Consider the following 25567-nt stretch of genomic DNA (forward strand, 5'->3'; position numbering starts at 1 on the left):
GTTTCGTCAAACAAGAAGCCAGTGAACTGGCATTTTAGGAAAACGAGGACTGAAGTTTATGCATATCCGTGCTTGTGCTTTTGCACTTCTATTTGTTTATTTTACATTCTGACAATCCCTCAGTTTCTTAGCAAAGTTCCTTCCGAGACGGTCCCATTGGCTCAGGGTTGCCCAGAAGAGGCATGTTGTTTTCTCTGGTAAGGACATCACTTAGGGCAGCTAGGGGCCCCGGCTGAAGCAGCAGAGGGTGGCGCTGTGTACAGTGCAAACTCCTGAGAGCAGCCTAAGGGAGGTCACCAGGACTGCAGGCTCCTTCCCACTCGGGCCATCCAGAAGCTTCTTAAAGTCAGACCGAGCCAGACACCTGTCCCAGGCCTCCTGGGCTACATGGGCCTCAGCAGTCGAGCACTGTGCTTACCTGTAAGTGATTTGAGCATCTGCCGGGGGGCTCGGGCGGGATCTTGATTTCATCAGGTGACATGTTCCGGACTCTTTCAGAAAAGGAGGCTGTGGAAAGAACAGAGAAGAATTCTGTGGGTGGGTGGGAGGGTTAGGGTGGGGGACAGACATGGACAATACCCCCCACCGCAAAAAAAAGGCCGATAAAACATTTTCAAGGAGGGATACACACTATGAAACAGTAGAACAGGGTGTTTGGAGTAGCACTCCGAGGGGGTGCATGTGAGTTGAGATCAATTGACCAGAAGGAGCCGGCACGTGCCAACCCAGGGGAAGAGAAGGTCAGGCAGAGGGCACGAGCATAAAGATGGCGTGTGGCCAAAGGCTATGTCCTGGGGTGCGCTGGTGGATGTTTAACACCCAGCTGGGAGGTGGGGAGGGGCACAGCCACGACCTGCAGCATCTGCCCATTTCTGTGGTGTAAATTCTCCCCACGGCTAATGTCAAGCTACCAAAGTGAAGTCGCTGAACTTGAGGCTGGGAAGAGATGTGCACACCGCTGGCTCATAACGTGACCAGATCCAGCCCCCCAGGGGCTCTGCCCCTGAAACACCCTCCCAGAATTCCGGAAACTCAGAGTTGCTTGGCGCCATCCTTCTCACCTCAGGCTCTCCTACCGAGGCTACAGGAGCAGTTCAGGGTTCCCTAGGCTTCGGGACTCAAAGCACTCAATACTGCCTTGTGCATAAATGACATTTACAAAAGGACCTGTTGGTTATTAGCTTAGGGCCCTTTAATGTTTTCTTAAATTAATTAATTTTTGGCTGCAATGGGTCTTCGTTGCTGCACAGGCTTTCTCTAGTAGTGGCGAGCAGGGGCTACTCTTCGTCCCGGTGCGCGGGCTTCTCATTGTGGTGGCTTCTCTTGTTGCGGAGCTCGGGCTCTAGGCACACGGGCTCAGTAGTTGTGGCACGTGGGCTCTAGAGCGCAGGCTTAGTAGTTGTGGCGCACGGGCTTAGCTGCTCTGCGGCATGTGGGATCTTCCTGGACCAGGGCTCGAACCCATGTCCGCTGCACTGGCCGGCGGATTCTTAACCACTGCGCCACCTGGGCAGTCCATGGCCCTTTAATGGTAAAACCAATCAACCCGCTCTTGGTCCACTTCGTTCTTGGGAACAAAAGGTCTGATTCTGAAGTGAAGAACCACAACTCCCAGGGGGCAATTCCCTTGCAGATCCGCCCCTGCCCACCCAAGCTTCTCTCTCTCTCCACTCCCCTCCGTGCTGCCCCTGCCCACCCAAGCGTCTTTCTCTCTCCACTCCCCGCCGTGCTGCCTCTGGCCACCCTTGCGACTGCAGAGCTGTGCTCTGGATCACTCAGACAATGTGCTGTTTGTTGTAAGATTCTGTATGTGCTTTTAAAACGTTCTCTCATGAAAAGGACTATACAGTGAGCAAACAGCAGGCGGAGTGGGGTGGGGCAGGATGAAAGCAAAGAATGCAGAATCCAGCACCAGTGACACCCGCAAGTACTGACTGGGTACCCCGTGTGCCTGGCCCCAGGCGAGACTTCTAAGCCCCAAGTGGCTGCCTGGACTGCCTGGGGATGGCCTAGCGAGCCTTCCCATTCTCTCCCAAAGCTGGGTTAATATTTTCTTAGCAGATAAGGTGCTTTGATTTCTGCTTCGAGCTTCACTAGCCTCAGCTGCTGCCCAAGGAGCCTGCACACACTGTAAACACTGAGGCTGGGGCCCAAGCCCAGGGACAGTCTCCTAACCTGGATACACGTGCCGATTCTCACTGTTGGTGGATTCTCACTGGACGTGCCCCAGGAACAGAGGACTAGATCTGCCATTTTGAGTGAAGGGAAGAGGACAGAGACTGGGTGACATATCCTGCTGCGGACTGAGACGCCAGTGCAGCCCGGGAGCAGTTTTCACCACAGAACCATGCGCTTCTCTTTGCCCAGCACCCTCCTCCTGTCTCCTGTCTCCTGAAGCAAGGGACACCCAGATCTGGCAGGAGTTCAATCTCATCCTCACTTCCTCCTTCCTCCCAGCTCTGGGAGAGGCAGGAGGTCAAAGCCTGAGGCTCAAGCAGGCTGCAGAGGCCGGCGGAGAGCGGAACCAGCTGGGGTGTGCTGGTTCTCGCATTTCTTAAGCATCAGCAACAGAAGCAAGGGGGGCTGGGGCAGGCTTTGGGCCGCAGCAAAGAGGGTTAAGGCTTCCCTGGGGCGGAGAGTGTGTGTGCATGTGACAGAGAAGACAAAGAGTGCCCTCTGGCATTTGCCAGGAAAGCCTTTTGGAAAAACAGGGTGTAGCACTGTTGCCATTAGCAACCCAGCCACACTTGGGCTCAAATGGAATACAGTGTGACAGGGAGAGGGAGAGCCCCTCCTGAGCTTGTAGGCTTGGAACTGGGCTAGGAATGAGAAAATTCCTCGGGAGTAGCCGGCAAATGAAGAGATACTTTCAGGAAACTCGGTACAAGTTTACCTCACAGATTTCAGGAGCAATCTTTCTGTGATTCTGCCTCTCCTAAGTCTCAAAATGAGTCGAAAGCAGAAGACATCAGACCCACATATATGGCGACTGAGCAGCCAGCCTCAAACCACCTTCCCTGGAAACACACCGAGACGTGTATCCAGGCACGTGGGGGCAGCTCGCGTCTGCGGCTCTCCAGGTCTGCCTGGGGTGTTCTCGGCAGGCAGCCACACTCAGGATCCGAGAAGCCTGCCGTCAGCACGCTTCACCCCAGGTGCGTGCGTGCCCAAGTCCCAGAACAGTGCTGGTATCCAGAGTTGCCAGGTATAAATCTGCGAAGGAGTAGCTAGTCAGCTGGGCTTCTGGAATGGCAGGAGTGAAGGGATGCCTGGAGGTATTGTGGGGCTGGAAGCAGGAGGCAGCAGAGTGTCTCTGGCTCACTAGAGACCCAACTGGCTTACCACCCACGGCCACTGTTCCAGGCCCACCCACGGGGCACCAGTGGGGCAACTGGAGGGGATGGCAGGACGCCCAGGCTCAGCTCTGTCAGGCAGCTACAGCGCTGGGGAGCCCTGGGCCAGCTTCTCTGCTTTCCTTTGCTCCATTAAACCTGGGGCTGTCTATACATACGAAAACGCTGCCCACACCAGCAGAGCAACCCAAGTCCCACATCCAGAGGCATGAATAAAAGGAGCTGGGAAAAAAAAAAAAAAAAGGAATAGCTGAGGGGCCTCCCTGGTGGTGCAGTGGTTGGGAGTCTGCCTGCCAACGCAGGGGACACGGGTTCGAGCCCTGGTCCGGGAAGATCCCACATGCTACAGAGCAACTAAGCCCGTGAGCCACAACTACTGAGCCTGTGTGCCACAACTACTGAAGCCCGCGCACCTAGAACCCGTGCTCCGCAACAAGAGAAACCACTGTGATGAGGAGCCCGCAAGCAGCAACGAAGACCCAACGCAGCCAAAAATAAATAAATAAATAAAATTTAAAGGAAGAAAAAAAAAGGAGCTGAGTTCAGGCAGAGGGGCTGACAATGACGGTCCCATGAGCAGAAGCCACTCTGCACAGGTCAACTACTACCTCCTCAGTGAGAAATGGGAAGAGGAATCCAAACTCTGAGGCTTAGAGCTCCACCTGTGTCCTCTGTGGGTGACTGGATTCAAGAAACTGCGGTGGAACTCTACAACGAGATAATATTATCAAAAAAAAAAAAAAAACTATGGATATTCTCAAGGACGTGGATGGGTCTCAAAAACACTATGGGAGGGACTTCCCTGGTGGCGCAGTGGTTGAGAATCTGCCTGCCAATGCAGGGGACGTGGGTTCAAGCCCTGATCTGGGAGGATCCCACATGCCGCGGAGCAACTGGGCCTGTGAGCCACAACTACTGAGCCTGCGTGTCTGGAGCCTGTGTTCCACAACAGGGGGCCGCGACTGTGAGAGGCCCACGCACCGCGATGAAGAGTGGCCCCCGCTCGCCGCAACTGGAGAGAGCCCTCGCACAGAAATGAAGACCCAAAACACAGCCAAAAATAAATAAATAAAAAGGTAATGTGAAGTTCTTTAAAAAAAAAAAAAAAAAAGGTCTAAGAAGTTTATAAAAAAAACACAGAACACTATGGGAAGTGTAAGAAACTAGAAAAAACAAGCAAACAAACAAAAAAGCAACAGAAACCCCCCCAACAAACTGTGATTCCATTTGTATCAATGGTTCTCAACCAGGGGCAATTCTGCCCCCCAAGGCAATATCTGGCAGTGTCTGGAAACATTTTTCGTTGTCATATCTGGCAGGACGAGGGGGTTGCGATTGGCACCTAGTGGGCAGAGACCAGGGATGCTGCTAAAACACAGTACAGTGCACAGGCCAGGCCCCCACTGCAAAGAATTATCCAGCCCAAAATGTCAATCGTGCCAAGGCCAACAAATCCTGATTTATAAGAAATCCTAAAAAAGACAAAACTACAGTGAAGAAAGTAGATCACTGCTTGCCTGAGGCTGAGGGAGGAAATGTCTGCAAGGGGAGGGGTACGGGGGAACACTTTGGAGTCATGGAAATGCTCTACGTCACGACTGTGGTGGGAGTTAACACTAAAAGCTGACGAATCTTACTCTATGCAAGTTACACCTCAACAAAGCTATTTTCAAAAAGTGACAAGGAGAGGAAAAGTGAAAGCTGGTTGTGGAAGAAGTCGGGGCTGAGATGGCTGGTGCCCACACACATTCCACCGCTCGCCAAGCGCCGCCTGCGAGAGTGGGCGCTGCCTTGTTGGGCTCCTGGGCCGGCGCCCCTGACCCCACGCTCCACCCCCAGCGTCCTGGTGGTGAACAGCAGGGACTGGAGGCGAGAGGAGGCCGAGGCTCCAGTCCATCACCCACTTGGAGAAGGCCACGGGCTGCCTGGTGAGGCTGTGCTCTGTTCTCTCTGCCCGTGAAGCCAACTGGGCCACCCCTACAGCGCCATTTTCCAAGAGCAAACTCTAAGGTTTTAGGAAAATTTGGGTTTTTATAGGGTAGGAAAGACTCATACCCCACTCATCAGAAAACTCGGAGATAAAGGCAGGATCCCACAGAGCACTTGGGCTGCTCAGTGTGGTCACGCTGCTACCCAATCCTTCCTCAGAAGACAAATATAATGAACAATTTTCAGTTCTTTCAGTCCGGAAAACCAGAATGGGTCCCTATCTCCCATCACCGGTGAAGGGATCCTATCCGGAGAAAGGTCAGGTTGGAGGGGCTGCAGGAAGCAGCATTTCCAGGCGGAGTCCAGGGCTTCCCAGGGCAGAGTAAGCACGTCTCAAAGGCTCCGTCTGGAAGCAGAGGAGCGGGCTCTGCAGGCCGCCTGAGAAGCAGGAACCTGCTTTGTGAAGACAAGTGGAGCAGGTGGAGAGAGGCGGGTACAGTCGCCACAGAGAGGGAGGGCCAATGCCCTCGCCGTGAGGCCGGGCCAGGCCCTGGGAGACCCCTCACAAAGTCTGCCGCCAAACTGAAGGGGCTGAGAGGCTTCCTAAAAGGATTAAGAGGCTGAGGTTAACACGGAACCTGGGATGACACGTGTGTCATTTTCCAGAAATGTAACTGCCCTGGCCAGTCCCACAAAGGGCCCCAGACCCCAGGGCTGTGAGGCATGTTCCCTCCTGGGGACAGAGCAGGGTGCCAGCAGAGGCCACATGTTTGCTCCTTGAGCCCGTGAATATGCCAGCAGAGGGGGATGTGGGGGGGCAAGGCCGGAGGACGGACGCAGGGCACAAGGGGAACGAGCTCCCAGCTGAAGGGGGCCCTGAATCCCTCTTGACAACGCTGGCAACTGACCAAAGCCCAGTGAAACGCACCGTGAATCTGACTGTCAAAGAAGAATTGTTCCCTGGGTGTCTCATCCAGACGTCTTAGAAAATGCCAAAGGCCCTGTGAGAGCAGCAGAGCAGCTGCCTTGGCCGAAGCAGAGAGAAGCCACCTGCGTGGCTGGAAGCCGGTTGGCTCTGCGTGAGGCTCCCCGCCCCCCGCACCAGGATACTCACCAACTAATTCCTGGGGATCTCGCTTTTCTACTTCTGGGTTATCCTGCAAAAGAAAAACAGAAACACAAGGAGTAAGCCCGGGCCTCCTGACCCACAGTCACTCTCCTCACTGACACCACTCAGGACTTTTAAGGAAGGAGAAAAGGTGAAAGCACCGTGAAGAGCCCCAAGAGTGAGCGGACACTTCGGGGAATCCTGGGACCCCTGAACCTCCGAATACCCCTTCTTCCTTTATCAGAGCAGCTGGGATGCTCCACACACCTGCTTCAGTCTCTCCTCCACGGCCTCCAGCAGTGACCGGTACCCCTAACGCTGAGGAGAGCAAACACCAGCCATGCGACAGCTGCCCATCTGGATGGACCCTGCTCGCTGCTCTCCCCGGGCCCGGCCAGCCGCCCCAGAACACCAGCGCCTCCAGCTGGTGCCCAGGAAGCAAGAGGCGGCTACTTTACAACACGAGAATCGCAAGACCAAAACGCAAAAGACTGTCTGCTCCCAAGAGATTTTTCTTACTCTCAGTTTCAGCAAAAAAAGAGAGGCTTTATCACAAGGGGGTAGCTCGTGGAACCCGGGGGCAGGCAGGCAGCGAGACTTCAACAAGTCACGGCACTGGCCCCAGGAAGGCCCAGCTTGGAGACAGCCTCGCTCTGGCTCTCGCTGGCCCACCTGTCAGCCCTCCTTACGCTGGCTCACGGTCCTGCCAAAGAAAAGCTTTCACTGACCCTTCCTGCAAACCCCGGTCCCCAGCACCCACTCCCACACGTCCTTCAGTTCTGGCGGCGTGCAGAGCCCTAGGAGCAGATGTTTCTCATCGGACTGCTCTGGACTTGCTCTGGATTTCACCGCTCAGAGCAAATGCTTCATCTAAACCAAATCAGCCCGGAGAAGGCACCGTCCCAGCCGTGGTCACACACCCGGGCACCGTGGGCAGGAAGGCCTTTCCTTGCTTCTGCTGCCCCAAATGCAATGGCAGGAACGTACCTGTTTTCCCCATTTCTGGGGAAACCGAGCCCCTCAAACACAGTTAGGTCAGGGGTCTCAACTGCCATAACACGGTAATGATCACAGTGGCAGAAGCTGTGCTCATGAGATTGTTGGATCTCACGCCCCCCCCCCACCCCCGCCTCTGGCTGGTGAGGTAGGAGATAAGACAGTAAAAACTCTGGACCCGATGGGCACGTGGAAACGGCCGTGGAGCTCTGTGCACTCCGCTGACACGAAGCAATGTTACACTGAGGTGACGTCTCAGAAGGGAAGGGGCAGGAAGACCACCCTCCCACCCCGGGCTCCACGCCAAGACCAGAGCAGCAGTTCTTAGCCCCCTTCTCCAAAAAGTCCCTTCTGGTTCTGGGACAGGCCAAAACCCCCTCATTCTTCGGCACACTGCAGTTATTCATTCCACCTGGATGGGCATAATGCCCAGGCCAGGTTGCTTAGCAAACGTCTCCTCCAGCCACCCGCCCCCGCCGATCAGGTGGGCAAAGCGGAGGTGCACCCGAGGGCTGCCGTGCCGAGTTCAGGCTGGTTATCCATCAGCTGCTCTCCAGAGAGAGCCGCTCTCCCCGGGTCCCACGACAGTCCCTCCGTAGCTGTGACTCTGGAGGAACCAATGTTAACGAGCATGGCAGTAACAAAACGCTGGACGGTAAAAGTTCCTTAAATTTTCCCTCTAGGGGACAGCTTTCTGGGTGCTAATTGTGGGAAAGCATCAGTTGGGTACATCCTTCCTCCCCTCCTGGGCCATTTGGCTGGTCGTACAGGACTGACCCATTAATTCTTCAAAGGCCCCCTAGAGCTCTTTCCCAAAGCACTGCCCCAGCCCCTTTCGTGGCCAAAATGCAAAGCAGCGAGGAAAGAGGCAAGATATCCACGTGGGAATTCAGCACATCTGCTCCAGAGGCACAGGAAGTTAGTCGCCAAACAGCCAGCTTCTCTTCAAAGGGGAAAGTACTTGTTCACACCAGGGGCTCCTCAGTGAGATTAAAGGGTGTGAGGCTCCCTGGGGCTCTCCCGTGCCCCAGCGAAGGGAGGGGGAGGGGGAGGGAGAGGTGGGGATTCCTGCGTCTCTCAAGGCCCTGGCCTGGCTTAGCCGAGGTCTGTTTAGTCACGTCTCTGGGAGAAAAAGAAATGATGGGGCAGAGTCACAAACAGGAAGTTCTCTCCACTGCTTTCAGTCTTTTCTCTTCTGGCTCAGCTCCTCATTTCCCCCCAGATTTATCTTTCTACGCACGCCACAAAACAAAAAAAAATTAACTGGGTAGTTGGTTTCAATCTGCCAACTAGTCTAGTCTCTGGTTTTCTGCCCTCACAGGGTGCACACACACACACAGACACACGGACAGAAGGCGGCGGGTAGTGCCCAGAGTGCACCCCAAGTCCCCTGGGGCTATGGCCTCTTATTCAATCCCAAACCCAGCACCCACAGAAAGAAGTCCCACCCCACCTTCCCAGCAGCGGAATCCAGCTCCACACTATCCCCAAGCAAAGTATCGACCAATGGACCATGGACCCAACCGCGAGAAGATTCTCCTGCCTTGAGAGACTCCCGAAAGCTAAACGTATAAATTAGCCTCCACAGACTGGACGCCATACAATTCTGCACAAAGGTCTCCTGGAAAGACTTTGGAATCTGTCGCTGTCCAGATCCCCCATTCGTGTCACGTGTGACTCCTAAGGCCCTGGAGAAACAAACAATGGGACTCTGTGACTCCTGGTGGCCACACCTCGTTACACTTTAGAATGGAATTCCTCCGCCCTCTGACGTGAACAAGCTGGCCGTGGGCCTGCTGAGCTCCTGGGCATGTGGTGTGGTACGGTACTTCCGGATCCTAAAGCAGCCTAACCCCCCACCCCCTGCCCTGACCCCGAGAAGAAGGGCTTGGCTCTGCCCCACACCAAAGGGCCTGAGCCACAGCATCACACGCTCTTGGAATGGAGTTGGGTGCAGGACTTGAAGTGATGCTGACGAAAGCCCAGCAACGAAGGAGCGTCGGGGTGTCCAGTGAGACCACTGAAGACAGGGGTCCAATACCCCAAAGATGCTTTTTAGAACCATTTATGCTCAACTGTCCATTGAAACAAGTTTCATCCAATGAAAGCAGCCTTGCGGGGAGGAGAGGGGTTCCACATTCAAGACAAAGACCCAGAGAGACAGTCATGCCTCGGATACCAGGAATTCGGCACAAAAATGAACAATGCACCCCATGATAGTTATCTCGGAAGCCAGCCATGGTGTCAGAAAAAACAATGGATGAAGTATTTAAAAGGACAGAGCTAAGGAGATGGAAGGTTCACACCATTAAACTGCCAGTAGTTCAAGAAACTGGTTTTACAAAACCTGCTATAGAGAGAGTCTCAGTATATCCTTAAAGAGGCAGAAAGGGAGCAGCAAAGCGGATACAAGTAAAAAGGAACAAGAACCCACTCTTCCTATTCTTCCCCCAAAGCGGTGTTTCCGAAGGCACACAGGACACCTGTCCTGACTTGCGTGAATCCACCCTCCCTGGCCTCCAGGTGGATATTCAGTTCTTCAAAGAAATGAACTCAGCCTGGAGATCTATTTACCAGACGGCTGGATGTCTGCGTCAGCCGGGAGGCATGAAGCCCACAGCCCAGAGACCTGGCCAGACCTGGACGTGACAGCACACGCCCCCCAGACACAGCAGGCTGAGCGCTTTTCTTGCCTAGGAGAGCATCTCACGTAGCAGTTCCTAGGAGAAAATACCAGGTAAATCGTTTCTGCTCTCTAGTTCAAGTCCAATTAAGACACAAGGAAAAACAAAGCAAAACAAAATCCACATCTTCCTAAGAAGCCTAGTGAGAAGACGGGAAAGGGAGGGGAGGAAAGAGAGCTCTGAGGCTTCTTCAGACTGTCTGCACCCCTCCAACCTCCCTGGGCTTCATTTCAGTCCCACCGACCGGGGCACGAGTGGCTGCTGCGGGCTGGGGGTCGTCCCTGGAGGACTGTGGTCTGAACCCAACACCGTTGACTTCTTAATCAACTGTGCCTGAGATGTGGAAGAATCTAACGGCCATGGCAGGGGCCTTGTCCTCAGGAATTACAGAATCTGAAATGTGGTTCCCCCTGCAGAGAATATAAAAGTCCGGCCACCGGCAAAACTATGACTGGAGCAGAGGAAGGAAGGAAAAACAACATGGCTCCATGAAGCAGGACAAGCTGCCATGTGAGCTGGGAGGATTTACTCAGCAGAGGAGTAGCAGCTTCTAGTGGGGAGAATGGACGTTTATTTACAGCCAACAATGCTTCGTCAACCCTTCCTGGAACCAGGCCCACCAAGGGCACTCAAAGGTCCGGGTCCAACTTGAGACAAAGCAACATAGCTTCTGGCAGCTGGATTCTGCCAAACCTCAATGTCGCCTTTCCTCCCCAGTTCTGGGAGCACTAGGCACAGAGAAAGCACTCTGAGCAGAGGGCAAAGGGTAGCCTCTCCCCGCTCCAGGGGAAAGAATGCTACAGGCTTATGTTTTCTGTTGGATGATGTAATCCTGCATCTTAAAACTAGGGGACAGCTGGGGAGGCAGATTAGCAAAACAAAGCCTCCCAAATCTTCTGTCCTCTCAGACCTGGGGCTGCCCCAGGAGTTATAACACCCTAATGACATCTCACTTCATGAGCAGGGTACCCACTTAAAAATGAACCCTCACTGTGGCCTGAGGCGCCGGGGGCTCCCTGCCGGCCATTTCAGCACTCTGCCCCCACCCGGATCCTGGCAAAGCTGCTCCCTGGATCACCCCCTCCCCACTCCTGCCTAGTAAGCCCCATTCAGACTTCAGACCTTGGTTCAAGGAAGCTTTCCTCCACCACACCCGCATCTGGCCAACGAGACATCTGCCCTATTCTGTGCTCTCACTGTCTTGTTTACCACTGTGTTCCCAGCACCTGCAATAGTCAGTGCCCTGCCCACAACAGGTGTTCAAACACTGATGACAGACAGACACACAAACTTTCTCCCTCTCTCTCTCCTTTCTAATCGGTTAACTGCCCAGTGGTCAGTTTTTCTCCAGTCCAGTTTAGGGTTTCAAAGCCACCATCATCTGTAGTGCATTAACCCCCAGACTCCAAACCTTTACAAGTCCACAGTTAATTTCAATGTGTGGAGTCGATATAAGAAAGGGAGGCCATTGTCGGGCTTCCCTGGTGGCGCAGTGGTTGAGAGTCCGCCTGCCGATGCAGGGGACACGGGTTCGTGCCCCGGTCCAGGAAGATCCCACATGCCGTGGAGCGGCTGGGCCCGTGAGCCATGGCCACTGAGCCTGCGTGTCCGGAGCCTGTGCTCCGCAACAGGAGAGACCACAACAGTGAGAGGCCCACGTACCGCAAAAAAAAAAAAAGAAAAAGAAAAGGGGCTTCCCTGGTGGCGCAGTGGTTGGGAGTCCGCCTGCTGATGCAGGGGACACGGGTTCGTGTCCCGGTCCGGGAAGATCCCACATGCCACGGAGCGGCTGGGCCCGCGCATCCGGAGCCTGTGCTCCACAGCGGGAGAGGCCACAACAGTGAGAGGCCCGCATACCGCAAAAAAAAAAAAAAAAAAAAAAAAAAAAAGAAAAGAAAAGAAAGGGAGGCCAGCGGAGGAGCTAAATAAAGGGGCTAGAGCTGCAATAAAGGTTGATATGGGACAAGCAGGAAGGTGTGCATGTAGAGGCACCAATGCTGAATTAAAAAAAAACCCTTAAATCTACCTTGTTGCTCCTAATCTTAAGACAAAAAAAGAATTACCGTATAGTTCTTAAATAACTTATCAAGCATTTATTATGTACCAGGCAATCAATGGGCCAAATACTGGGCATGTGGAATGAACAAAATTCAGTCTAGGGGGATAATTTTAGGTATCACGCTAAGCACTTCAGTGAAAGGTCTCATCTAATTCTCACAACAGGCTCATGAAATCGTGGGCAGACAATCCTGCTGCTCCAGAAGCCACTGGTGCGCCTAGGAAGCCCTCCTGAAAGCTTCAAGCTGATGGTCAAACGAGGTTTTCGGAGGCACATGTGAGTCACTTCAGGTTGCCAAGAAAGCAGCAACTCTGGAACTTTTGTTGAGATACCTCCAAGCTCCAGAATAAAATTACTGTCGTTTGACAGACACGGTTGGGGGCGTGGATCGAGAGTGGCAGTAACCCAAGACTTAGTGGAAGTCACTGAACCCAGTGCCGCGTGGGGGACAGCCCACCCGTGGCACAAATGCCTGGTGTGGGTTCTTCTACCCACACACCCAGGAGAGCCCTGGAGAAAGCCCATCACCCGCACATTTCCTTCGGCTGTATCCTGTTGGTCAGGATTGGGCCACTGCCACGGCAGGCTGCCTGCCTGGGGATGGAAACACTCGACTTATCACAAAAATGGGCGGAAGTCGGTGGGGCCACTTTGGATGCAGTGGACTCGCCTTCACTCCCAGCTCACTGCCGGGAAGGCTCAGCTCCCCAAGCAGAAAGGTTTCTACAGGAAAAGCGTTAAACAGGCAGCTGCCAAGACAAGCTAAGCCAGCTCAGACTGAAGCAAAGGAGGGCAAGGGGAGAGGAACAGTCTCTCTCTGAAAATCCTGCCTCCAGCGATGCCCACAGGGCTCAGCATGGCGCTGATGCTCTGTCACGTGGAACCAACCAGAATTCACGTGAAGGCAAAGCTCTGGCTGGAGCCACTTCTGAAGGGGATACTTTATTATCTGACTACAGCAAGCGTAACCACAGAGTTGATTCAAGACCCCTGAAGACCCTGAGTTTCTTGAAAGCTGTAGCAGATGCTCAGAGAGGGCCATTCCATTTCTCTCTCTCCCGCCCAGGGTGTCAGGTGGGTCGTGCCTGGGCAGAGAGGTTACCTCACGTCAAGGATTTGAGTCAAGTCCTCAGTGGTGAGGCCAGGTTGCACTTTCTTCTTAAGGGTTTTCCACAAAAACAGTGTCTCTATGCTTTGAGTTGGAGAGCTTGGAGCCAGACAAGGACAAAGAAGACAGCTTTGTGAGGCTGAGGACAGCAAAGCCAAGTTTTTTCGACAGCGCCACCCAATTACGAAAGCATTATCTTGCCTGGGGGGTCAACTGCCAAGCTGCAATGTTAGATTAACATCGGGGCAAAAAGCAGTGAGATGCCAGAAAGCCAGGAGTGTGGACATGCACACTGGTCCTCACGTACATACTGGTAGGAAGAGGATTAACTATCTGCAGGGCCAGAGGGAACGCCAGAATCTTTAAGGCACTGCTTAGGGAAAATTTAGTTTTCAATTGTATCCCAATGTTAAGAATACAAACGAGTAAATTCCTGTCAAATCCAGAAATCACACAGTAACATCTCAAGGGACATGGATTGAAACACAGAACGAAGGTGAGAAGTGCTGGATCCCTAAAGACAGGCAGCTTGCCTTCTGCATCATAAATTTCAAAAAGATAAATCATCACTGGGGAAGGCCCCAGCCACGCCTTGGTTAGTAATCCGTGGCATGTAGTCCCGTAGGGAAGGAAGTCTGTCAGGGCTTGCACGGCTGATGGGCAGGCGGACCGGGCACGTAGCGGCTCCTTCTCGGAAGGAGAACCGCACAGAGGCGGGGTGGGGCTTCTGGGGCTTCAGTTAACTGGGAGCGAGTGCAGGTCAAGAAGGCCCTGATGGCAGCTGCGGTGCAGCCAAGAGTAGGGGTGAGAGGGAGAATAATGGTCCTTCTCGCTCTTTGCAGGAGACCACAACTTCCAGCAATCACAACATTTCTCCCAGCGGTGTTCAGCTACAGATATAGCCAGGCCTTCTTAGGGAGGTGTCAAGACAAAGGACCTACCTTGGGTTTCTTTCAATCTGGACAAGACAGCTACTTCCACAGCCTGCCCTGTCTCTGTCTTTCTGTCTGCTGCTCAGTTCAGATCACCACCCAGACAGACTTGTAGACCCCAGCCTGGGGTGGGTGGGTTCTCCCCAGCATGGAAATTCTATGTCACTCACTCTGCAAGGGCAACCCCCGCCTTGCTAAAGACCAGGCCTAAAGAAGGCCACGTGGCTATTCACTGCGGTGAGAGCAAGGAAATGCCAATGTTAAATAAGCCTGGGCATTTTCAACAGTTCAAAGGCCTAATTACAATAGCCAGAAGTTAAGAGTGGATGTGGCTCATCTGTTGCATATTGGCTGAGTGCAGCTTTTTCCATAAATTTCGCACACGCATATGCACTAAATTGAGTGGCTGTCTAGCAGTCACAGGCGAGATGTTCCACTGAATGTTCAGTTGTTCCCAGGGGCTTTCTGGGCTGTTGCCAGGATTCTGTAGCCTGTAATCTGGTTGGCTATCTCTTTGTAAATGTACATATAACTCAATCACAATAAATATATAGTACTTTCAAAATTCGGAAAAAAAAAAAATGAGTGGATGGCTCACAAGCCAGCAATGGTCAAGGGTCATTTCCTTCTCTGGTCCTAGGTGAGTCATGCTGTCATTTTTTTTTTCTTCGAATAAGTACTCAAAGGATCATGGGGTATGGAGGGTGCGGAACATGGGGGGCAGATAGGAAAATAAAACCAAGATGGAGGGACCAAGCATATATTCACACTCTAAACAGAACTCAGTAAAAGCTAACATACGTTATTCAAGTCTCATAATAACCCCATGAAGCAGATTTTATTATTTCCCTTTTACAGACGAGTAAACTGAAGCAAAATACAATGAAGCAGTTTCTTGCCCAATAAATAGCAACGTTGGAATTCAAGCTCCAGCCTGACTCCAAAGCCTAGAGATACCACTTCCCAACTTCTCACCTCCTCCCTTGAGACCAGGAGGCTGTGAATAGTCACAGTTTCTTCGAAGCCCTTGGTTCAACCACTGGGGAAGCCAACATCGAAGACCAAGGAGGTAAAAATTCCTCTCCAGGAATGACTCCATAGCAGATCACAGGCAAAGCAGGTGTTAAACCCTTGACTTAAGGGGAAGACGGCCAGATCTATTACCTTTTAACTGTACCGATCAGGGGAAAGAGCTCAAGAATCCATGGTGCCCCAGCGAGTAATGTCTGAGTTGACTTGAACGGAAGACAAGGTCCTGAGGACTTAATCATATACACAGTGGGTGCTGCCACCCCTGTCCTTAGCCTAGAGATTTCCTGGGGGCTTACAGAAAATATGCTACCAAAACCGAATCCTACGAAGCCAGCCTCCCTTACTGGGCGAACAATCCTGCAGACTTCCAATGAGAACTCAAATTTTAAAGAATGAGTTCTTTCTTTTGACTTGTGTAAAGAGCACGGCACACTTCCTGTCCATCAGGGAATCTCACTGGAAAGAAACTGCCTACATAACACTTTATTCGATAACAGTTACAAAAACATACATTTTGCTACTATAATGTGCCATTTTTGGATTTTTATTTTAGCTAGCTGAATATATGAGAAGAACTAAGGGAAGTGATGTGAAGAAGTGTGTTGCTACTGACTGGTATTACTGCTAGAACAAAAGCTGGTGAATCTCAATCTTTTCATCATCATTCCCCATTTGGAGGTATTTAGAAAATCAAACAAAAAATTTCCCTACAGCAGTTTTATTGAGATATAACCCACCACTTAATTTTCAAGTGTTATTTTTTTCATTTGTGTCATGCTATTATATAATTACCCAAACTATAGCAACAGTGAAGATGTTGATAATACAAATGAGAACAAAACTGGATACAAAATATATATGCTATTATACAGGTAAACCTAAAAAGACGGAAGAATGAAAATGGCTGCACTGTTAGGATCATGGAATTAGGTGATTTTTTTTCTTTTCTTAAATATTCAATCTTGCTTCTCTAACAGGCTGACAATAAAATAGGCACAATACAAAAACAACAAAACCCTGACAAGATAACCACTAGAAAAAGTGCTATATGACCCTTTCCATGTCAAAGACCTCTAAGAAAAAGTCCAAGTTTAAGCTCTAACAAGATAACCTTTGCTGTCCCATCCTGAAAAATAATTCTCCATAGAACATTCCTCAAGTGAGGGTTCCCCAGAAGCTCACCAAGCAAAGGCACACAACGACCCATCTCCACTCGCTGGAAAGGGCCTTGGTTCCTCTGCTGCACCCCCCAACCTGCCCTCTGAAGTAGAACCCACGCTGCTTGTCTGTGAAAAGCTTAGCATCTCCTCTTTTCCGATTCCGGAGTCCTGGAGGTATAGCAAACACACCCAAAGCCCAAAGAGGAAAACATTTTGCTCTGCATGGATCCTGCGGAAACTGGCAGCCTCTCCCCTTTCGCGGTGAATAAGAGAATGGCTGGCAGGCTCCCGAAAGTTCTTCCTAGAATCAGTTGTCAACAACAGACTCCTGTTGTTGAAACAAGCTCCTCGGGCTGTTTTCGGTCTCCAGATCTTTGATTCTGACATTTTAAAAGATCAATAATAGTGCTGGGTCGGGGCAGGGGGGTGGGGAAGGGCTGGAGAGGAGAGGAAGTTTGGGAATTACCGAGTCAGTTCTTCCCGAGGCAAATCCTTCATCTAAACTCTGAGTCAACTAACAACACATGCCGATGAAGACGCTCGACCTTCTTGAGGGAATTCAGGTGTGTACGTGCAGCCACCGAAGGCAGAGGCCCATTCACCGCGCTGAGCGAGGCCTTCACCAAGCCCCACCGCTCTGGGACTCTAAGACTATCTACCAGAGCAGTTCCCAAGCTGTCCATCAAGGCCCCCCAGGCCCCCCCACCCGACAAAATTAAAAATTTCAAGGGAAACAGCATTACTTGACATCTGTCAGATACCACACTAATTTATGTATTATTTTTTTCAAGTGGCTACTAAATTGTGAGGACACGGATGCTGACTACAGGCAGCAAATTACTTAATAAACAGAATTGTTAGGTCATTTCTTTGGGCCTGGGAGTTCTGTGAAAACTTCCTGTGATACCAAGGGTGCCGTGAACTGACAAACTGTAGCAACTTCTGACCTCCAGGATGAGGGCGTAGAATCAGACTGTGTTTGGGTGAGAAGGCTGAGTACTGCTCACAGCTGCATCTTAGGCTGAGAAAAACTTGTTCCTACACGTTCTCTCCTATCAATGCCACAATCACCTGGAACAGTGGGTATCATGGCCCGGACTTCAGCCGAGCTGAGCACAGTTTAAGTTATGTGCCTGATGGCCACAGCTGGAGGGCAGCTGAGCCAGCGCTCAACCCAGGTCTTCTGACTCCAAACCCACTAGACCGGCTCTGAGTTGTGAACGCCACATTTCTGCACTACTTTTGGGCTCGAAGGATTTTTTTTAAATGTTTTCTTTGAGCTGGGGTTGTACACGCCTTTTAAAAAATGCTGGCACAATTTTTTCCCCACCCGATGTCACCTCTTTGACCCAGAGACACTTTTATTTTGACAGATGTTTGCTCCTTGGGCTGAGAGGATTCTTTCCCTGGGTCAAAGCCTGGACCACAGCGCCTCAGGGGGCCGGCCATCCCACCCCGCACCGGGAAGCCGGGCCTCCCAGTCAGCTTGGCAATGGGCTGCTCCAGCTTGCCCGTGCCAGTTCATCAGTGCCCGTGTTTATTTGCAAAGGAAGAGTGTGTCAGGGACAGTGAGTGAGTGTAAATACCTTTATCCACGGGAACTGTGGGAGTGGGGAAAAAAATAAACAAGGGGAAAAGTTCCAGGGCAACTGAGGTAAAACAAGGACAAAGGAGAGTGGTGAAAAGGGAAGCTCACAGGCCAAGGGCAAACACATGGAGGAAACACTTGAGCCTTCGGGCCCCTGGCCCTGTGCTAAGGAGCTGGACAGACGACTGCCACTCCTAGTCCGACTTTTTCTAGGACAGCAGTGCCACCTTCTGCTGAGTAACTGAAACATCTGAGTCGGGCTGCTTACTGAAGAGATGAGACCAGAAAGTTGAAGTCAGAGAACAAGATATGGTGGAACAGAAATGCTGAAGCACTGTTTCCTGTGGGACACTCTGCCACGTCCTCCAGCTCCTTTTCCCTAGTTTAGGGCAAACTCAGCAACCTGAAGGCCCCATCCCTGCCACCCCGGGCTGATGGATCAGGACCAAAGGCTCCCTACAGAGGGGGGTCTGGAGTTCTCATCTCTTCCTCCAATTCCCAAATATGGGACTTGGCACTCATAGGTAACCCCAAACATCAGAGTGATAAAAATAAGGGCAATTTCCAGTCTTTGTACTCTACATGTGTACTTCCTAAAGTCAACAGATGATACAGTTGGAGAATACTCAACTTTGCTTATCCACAATGCCAAGTCCTTTCCCAGAAACACCCTGGGGGTCTTAGTCCAACCCCACCCTCACATTTCTTTTAGGACATTCGTTCCTGAAAAGGCCAGAAACAGAGCGTTCACTACCTCCTGTGGCACCTCGACTCACTCCTGGCCAGAGACGAAGGGCAGCTCTTCATTATGCGAAGGCAAACATCTCCTCGTTGCTTTGAGTTCTGTGTGGGGCTGCCACCGCCCTTCCCTCACCAGACCTTCAAACAGCAGACAGAACTTCCCACTCCCAGCTCCTTAACTTTCCCCCACGTGACGTGGCTTTAAGTCTCCTCACCTCTGCTCTCCTTGGAGCACAGTCCGGTTTAAAATGCAGAATCCAATACCCCACAACAGACCCACTGACATGTACGACCAGCCTGGGAAGCGTGCTGAGGGGGCACTGGTCGTCGCAACTAACGCTACTGAATGCAGACGGGCCAGACACCAGTAAGCTAAGTATTCGTTACACATGCTCAGTGAATCGTCACAAAACAAACGAGGCAGATTTGATTATGCGGTCTCGGTATCCTCCAGACGCTCTACTGCCTCCAATACGGCTCAAGACCCCATAAGGCTAACAGCTCAATGGACAAGTACAGGGCAATGAAAGCAGCTATCAAATAGTTAATTAATATTACCAACCCAAGAGTTTTGTTTTTGAAGAACAGTAGTTCTTGAAGTTGATCTGTGGACCCCTGGTGGGTCTGCAAGGTCAAAACTATTTGTGTAATACTAAGACATTATTTGCCCTTTCGCTGTGTTACATTTACAGGGGCAACAATGGGTAAACTTCTTGGCCCTTTAGAATAAATCAAAGCAGCGGCACCAAATTTAGCAGTAGTCATACTCTCGGTTTAAAAAAAGCAAATTTCACTTAAGAATATCCTTGAAGCAGTAAAAATGATTCACCTTGATCACTGAGTACATTTTAACATTTTGTGTGACTGAGCTGCAGGCTGAACTAGCTGCTTTCTCCATGGAATATCACTTTTACTTGAAAGAATAACTGACAAACTATGGTTATTCAGACTTACGTAGCTGGCAGGCATTTTCTTAACAACAAAGCCCGCAACTTCAGGGAAAACTCTCATGGTATTACTTACTGGCAACGATAAAATTCAAGTCCTCAAGCAAAAATTAGACTCTGGGAAAATACATACTTCCCACTGTGAGCATGACAACTTTCTGATACTTCATGGCTTGTTTGATGAGATCAGAAATGTCACTAACAAATAAGATTTTTTTTGGATACTACAGAACAAAATGTGTCAACATTTAGGAGACCTGCATAACTCGGTGAACCAACATTGTCCAAATCTCTAGTGTCTGATGATGTAATATCATGTATGGGCAAAAGAGCCATTTAAAGTGCGAGAGACCCGTGGATTTAAGTGAAGCAGAGTCCAAAAAGTTCATTGATTCACATTTTCGTTGCAACTAACCTTTAGGAAACTACCACCTGTTGAGTTATGATGAAGCATCAAACATCCACAAGTACTTGAAGGGCTATCAAAATACTCTCCTCTTGGGCTTCCCTAGTGGCGCAGTGGTTGAGAGTCTGCCTGCCAATGCAGGGGACGCGGGTTCGTGCCCCGGTCCGGGAAGATCCCACATGCCGCGGAGCGGCTGGGCCCGTGAGCCATGGCCGCTGAGCCTGTGCATCTGAAGCCTGTGCTCCGCAACGGGAGAGGCCACAACAGTGAGAGGCCCGCGTACCGCAAAAAAAAAAAAAAAAAAAGTTATGTGTAACTTTAAGATGAAAGGCATCAGCAGCTGCTTAGAAGAGGATAATCCAATCTTCTGGAGACTTAATGAGATGTAAGTCACTGGAGCTTCTGACTTGGTCTGCTGTTAATTGAATCAAAGTCAATGACAATCTGGCTGCACTTTGGTGTGAATTTCCTGAAGGAAACCCTGGCCATTTCAAACATGAGCCTCGCGGCTATTGTCTCATTGCTGTCGTGGTATTTATCAGACATGAAAATAACTTCTTTTGTCCCGGCCTGGATGATGAGCTTAGCACATTCATTACACCGGAACAAGGCGACATACATGGTACAGCCTTTCACGTTGGCTGAGTTTTTGTTCATAATGGCATTCAGCTCGGCGTGGCACACCTAAGCGTATTTGGTATCCAGTATACTCTCCGCTGTCCTCCTCCAAGGCAAGAGGTCATCACTGCATCCATTTGGCATTCCATTGGACCCCATGCCCACAATCTTGTTTTCTGCATTCACGATGCAGGCTCCCACCTGGGAATTTGGATCTTTGCTCCTCTGTGCTGATAAGAAGGCCACTGCCATGAAATACTCAGGCCATTCCAAATAGTCATCACGTTTTTTACAGGGAAATTCGCTCATGCTGGGTCCACGCGGCCCTGCCGCCCACGTAGCAGCTCCTCTCGGACGCCCCGGAGGCCACCGCGTGCCCCGCGAGGTTGACCAAGTGCTGCCGGCCCCACGCCGCTTCCCCAGCAGCACGTTGGACCGGGAGGGGGCGTCCCCGCGGCCGCCCGCTGCCCCGGCCGCCCCTCCACTCCCGGCCCGCGACCTGCAGGCCGGCGCCCGTCCCCGCTGCCGCCGCCGTCCCTCCCAGGAAGGAAAGAGGGCTGGATTTTGTGTTCTCATTTCTGAGGGCTCCCTAACAGGAACAGAAATTGTTCCTTGAGGACTTTTCATTTCACAGATTGGAAATTCACACGACTGAATGAAATACAGTAACGCACATCAGTCAACCTCCACATGGGACCAAGAAGGGGGAGGCTGAACACAAAACGACACTAACCAACTTCCCCATCCTACCCCCTCTCTTTCTTGGCCATTCTTCCTCTCTCATACAGGAATGTCATTCCCAGGGGATTTGCTGTATTCCAGAAGGGGTGACAGTTAAGGGCATGCACCCTGCTCTCCAGCCAACTTCCCCAGGAGGCTTCAGCTTCAGGCGAAGGCTGGCAGCTGTACACATAAAGGCTCCAGGTCCCACAAATCCTCCTTTCTGTCTACACCTGAAGCCCTGACACTTGGCGACCCCCAAGGCTTATTTTATGCACAGGCTCCAAGGCCCAAATACCCCAAACACTAAGACAGAAGATGGACACTAACACTACTGACCATTTTCTTTCTGTGAGCCCAAGCAGAGCTGGACAGTCCTTGATGCAGGCCACGGGTCTACCCTCCTGCTAGTAATGCTTGGCCAGGTTCCGAAGCCTGCATTCCTCACTAGGCACAGAAAGGAGCTGGCATTTGTGGTTTGTAGGACAACATTTCTTTTTTCTCCTGCATGCTGGTGCCTAAACGTTCTTTCTCGGTAAAATTTCTTATCTGCATCATCCGCAGCTCTTCGTGGGTTTATTTCAATGGTTGGCACAGTTCTAGCCAATCACAAAATCAGCTCAAATTTGGAACAGCTCATGCTATATTTTTGGATATACCCCTGCTTTACCTTATAATTGGGGATAGTTCTCCTAAATTCCACTAGGACACCTTAAAGGCCTCAGCTGGTTTTAAACCAGTTTTTAGACACAAAACTTGGTCCCTATTCCCCAGGCCCAGAGTAATGGAATTACTCTTTTTCTTTGGGAAAAAAAAAAAAGTTTGTCCCCCAAAGAATGCTTCCTCAACAGGCACATTTGTATTAATGCCCAGCACACAGTACCCAACACTGGGGGGACAGGGTGGTGGTGGTGGTGGTGGTGGTGGTGGTGGTGGTGGTGGTGGTGGTGTGTGTGTGTGTGTGTGTGTGTGTGTGTGTGTGTGTATGTATGTATACGTGTGTGCCTTAACCTTCATCACGATGGGGTCAAGGATATGTAAATTACTCTCAGCTGCTACTGGGATGGAAACAAAAGAAGAAATGACTATGTTGTTTCAAAACAAGCCATTGTGTGTGGTTTACCCGAGAGTGGAAGGGCACAAGCCTGGAAAAACAAGGCTGAGGCTCAGCATCCCCCGTAGCCGGGAGAGGGCTCATTTCGTCTGGCTCCCTATGCCCTTCTTCACATCTAGACGACTAAAGAGAGCCCATGTACATGAGGCAGCCCTTACGGCTTCCTGATTCTAAACACATTCCCACACCTGACCCACCTGCAGGGGCAGTGACCCCCAGAGCCCACCTGGGTTTGGAGCAGAGGTGGGCTGCTGCACTCAGCCCAGCCTTTCACCTTGGCAGCGAGGCTGGAAAGTGAGCTGCCTCAGGACAGTCCAGGGTAGCCTCCAGGCTTCTCTCCCTCGACTTACACATGGTTACACAGTATGTTAGTGAGACAGATCTTGACTAGACACACGAACTGAGCCATATTGTTAAAAATGCCTTGTTCGTATCCAGCCACCCCACCACAGCCAACACCAAATACCTTTGGGTCATCAGCCTCAGGTTTTTCAGTCTCTGAATCGTCATCTTCCTACAAGACAAAGAATTTAGAGGATTAAGCTTAAAGGACTGGGCCTGAGGTTCTCACATGCATAACAGGGTTTGGAGCAAATCTACCCAGCCTGGGTTGTCCCACCAAGAACCCCTCCCCTACCATATGACCCAGGCTCTAGAGAAAGAGAAGGGGAAAAAGAGATGTTGCGGGGGGGGGGGAACGACAACGGCAGCTCAAAGTTGTTATGCCAGCAGTGCCATAGCCTATATTAATGAAAATGTCTGAGATTAAAAACCACAAACACAAAAATGGAGAAAGGTGGCAATATGCTTGAGAAAAGGATAAGATCGGGCGCCACAGGATAAAACAGAAATGGCGTTTCCAGTGAAGTATCGGTGATTTCAAACCCGGTATGAGTCTTTTTTTCCTTCTTTGTCTTTCATGTACACAAATACATCAGACTCAGAGCTCCAATAACATTGTTCGCCCCCGGAGTGCCATGACCCCCACACGCTATACCCCAGCGCTTCAACCGGCAACACCTGCACCAACATGAACAGTAGGAAGGTAGGCATCAAACGACCAGGGCGAGTGAGCGGGGAAAGGCAGGACTGAAGGGCAACGCCCAGCCTGTCCTGGGTCCCAGCTGAGTGGGCCCTGCCTCCATGCAAGCGCTCACAGAACTGCCGGTGACCCGTTCCATCCAGCCTTGCTCCCTATCCAAAGGGCCTGCCTGACACAAAGCACCACGCGGGCAAGGCATTTTCCAAAGTGTGCCCTGACCTCACCCAAGCTAGCCCACCATTCCACTACATGCTAACGAAGGTCAAAGACCAGCTACCCTGTTAGGTAGCTATAATCCATATCCGTTCCACTACCCAGCACACCCCAATACGCGGGAGCCATGACTTAACATCCAACAGAAAACGGTTTCATTTGAAACTGCTTTTTTCAATCACTTTAACCCCCGAATTAAAAAGCCTGCCAGATGTTAATATAAACACCACCTGAGAGACCTGAACTACACTGATGGCTTTGAGATTTAATCGTCCTGCAAGGCAGCAGTGAGCCACAGGTTTTAAACGCAATCTCCAAAATCTCCTCCAAATGAAACCCATCAGGCCAAATACTCAGAGATGTAGCTCAGCCAAGTACAATCACATTTTAGAATGTCTATATTGGGATTGGATGCGAGGATTTTACTAAAATTTGAAATAAAGCTTAAATCTGGTAAAAATTCTATGCAAAGCAAATACAGAATAACACTTCAAAAACACACATCGTGCAAATTTGCTGAAGAAAATAGTTATGGATGTTAAGCCACTACGTACGCACTTAAGAAAAGCAAAAAAATGAAATAACTTACAAAGCTTTTCTAAACAATTTTAGTCAATTCTGAATTATCAGCAATCATGGGGGAGGGGAGGCCTAAGGGGATAAAAAGGTCTTCCAAAACAACAGAAAATACAAAACGCGTTTTTGTTTAATTTGTAAAGCATTTTATCCCCGCCCTCCCCCCACCCCCCGCTTTTTTTGGCCGCACCTCACGGCTTGTGGGATCTTAGTTCCCCAACCAGGGACTGAAACTGGGCCCTCGCAGTGAAAGCACAGAGTCCTAACCACTGGACCGCCAGGCAATTCCCTGTGAAGCATTTTAATGTTAACATTTAAGTATCAACGAGTAACAAAATTTTCAAACAAATAATATAGAACACTGAGCGTTTTAATTAGAGCTGTTGCTAAATAACCAGATTTTATATTGAGATTCAACTTTGTATGTCTCTGTGTTAAGCACCAGCCTGAATCCTTGTTTTTCTCCAAACTTTAAAATTCTGGCCCATGATGCTCAGGTGACAGTGTACCTAAAGTCTTTCTGATTAATTAAGATGCAAGTTCTCTTTCCTTTGATAGTCAGCACATACTAAACATCAGGCAAGATTTGTGATCAAGAACACTTTGATAAAAAGTGCCAAGTAAAAAGTCAAGAAAGGAGTTAACAAGGATCAAAGCACAAATAACTGTCCTTCCTCGTCTTTCTAATAAACCGAAAAATTTGAATGAACCCCAACCAAGATTACAAATAACACAGAATTGAGTGCAGATATAAATGATACACCAATTAGGATGAATGCACTGTTACAAATGGAATAAATTATCTAAACAGGGAAAACCAACATAAAACACCCATGGATATCTGTGTTAAATAAAATTGTCCACTATCTTTTCCCCCAAGTTTCAATTCAAAGGTTAATACAAAATGGTTCAGGTGAAAACGAACTTGATTTTCAAATAGAACTACTGATAGCCAACCCAGTTTCCTCAACTGATACTTAAGAAAATAAAAGTGGGGGAGGGGATGAAATTAGGCATGAAATGGAACACTGTTGGTACAGGTCAGAAAGTTTCTGATAAATGGTCCTCTGAGCAGCTCTGGATTTGGGAACAGACTTACTTACCGACTGTTTGCTATTCTCATCCTCCTCTTCTTCATAGCCATCTTCATCACCCCCGAGGCGAGAAAAATCATCCTCTCCATAGGCTTCAGATACCAATCCGCCCTTCTCCTCTTAAACAGAAGAGAAAAATAAAATGAA

The 25567-nt window shown here is 50.4% G+C and overlaps 2 protein-coding genes across 2 annotated transcripts in view; both read right to left on the reverse strand.

Moving 5' to 3' along the window:
- The window catches only part of SAP30BP (SAP30 binding protein), a 34739-nt gene that overhangs the window by 7615 nt on the left and 1557 nt on the right, over window positions 1-25567 (reverse strand). Inside the window, exons 2-5 of the mRNA XM_079904086.1 lie at window positions 25430-25539; window positions 22962-23009; window positions 6397-6439; window positions 419-507 (exon numbers count right to left, since the gene is read on the reverse strand). Of these exons, the coding sequence (XP_079760212.1) occupies window positions 419-507; window positions 6397-6439; window positions 22962-23009; window positions 25430-25539 (290 nt within the window). The remainder of the gene's footprint in view (window positions 1-418; window positions 508-6396; window positions 6440-22961; window positions 23010-25429; window positions 25540-25567) is intronic.
- LOC307177511 (deoxycytidylate deaminase-like) lies at window positions 16175-20970 on the reverse strand (the record flags this gene model as incomplete). The annotated part of the gene is given in 2 exon segments (XM_079904699.1): window positions 16175-20727; window positions 20731-20970. Coding segments are annotated over 2 exon segments (534 nt in total). The 3' UTR covers window positions 16175-20433.

Source organism: Stenella coeruleoalba (genome assembly GCF_951394435.1).
Source record: "Stenella coeruleoalba genome assembly, chromosome: 19".
Taxonomy (NCBI): Eukaryota; Metazoa; Chordata; class Mammalia; order Artiodactyla; family Delphinidae; genus Stenella; species Stenella coeruleoalba.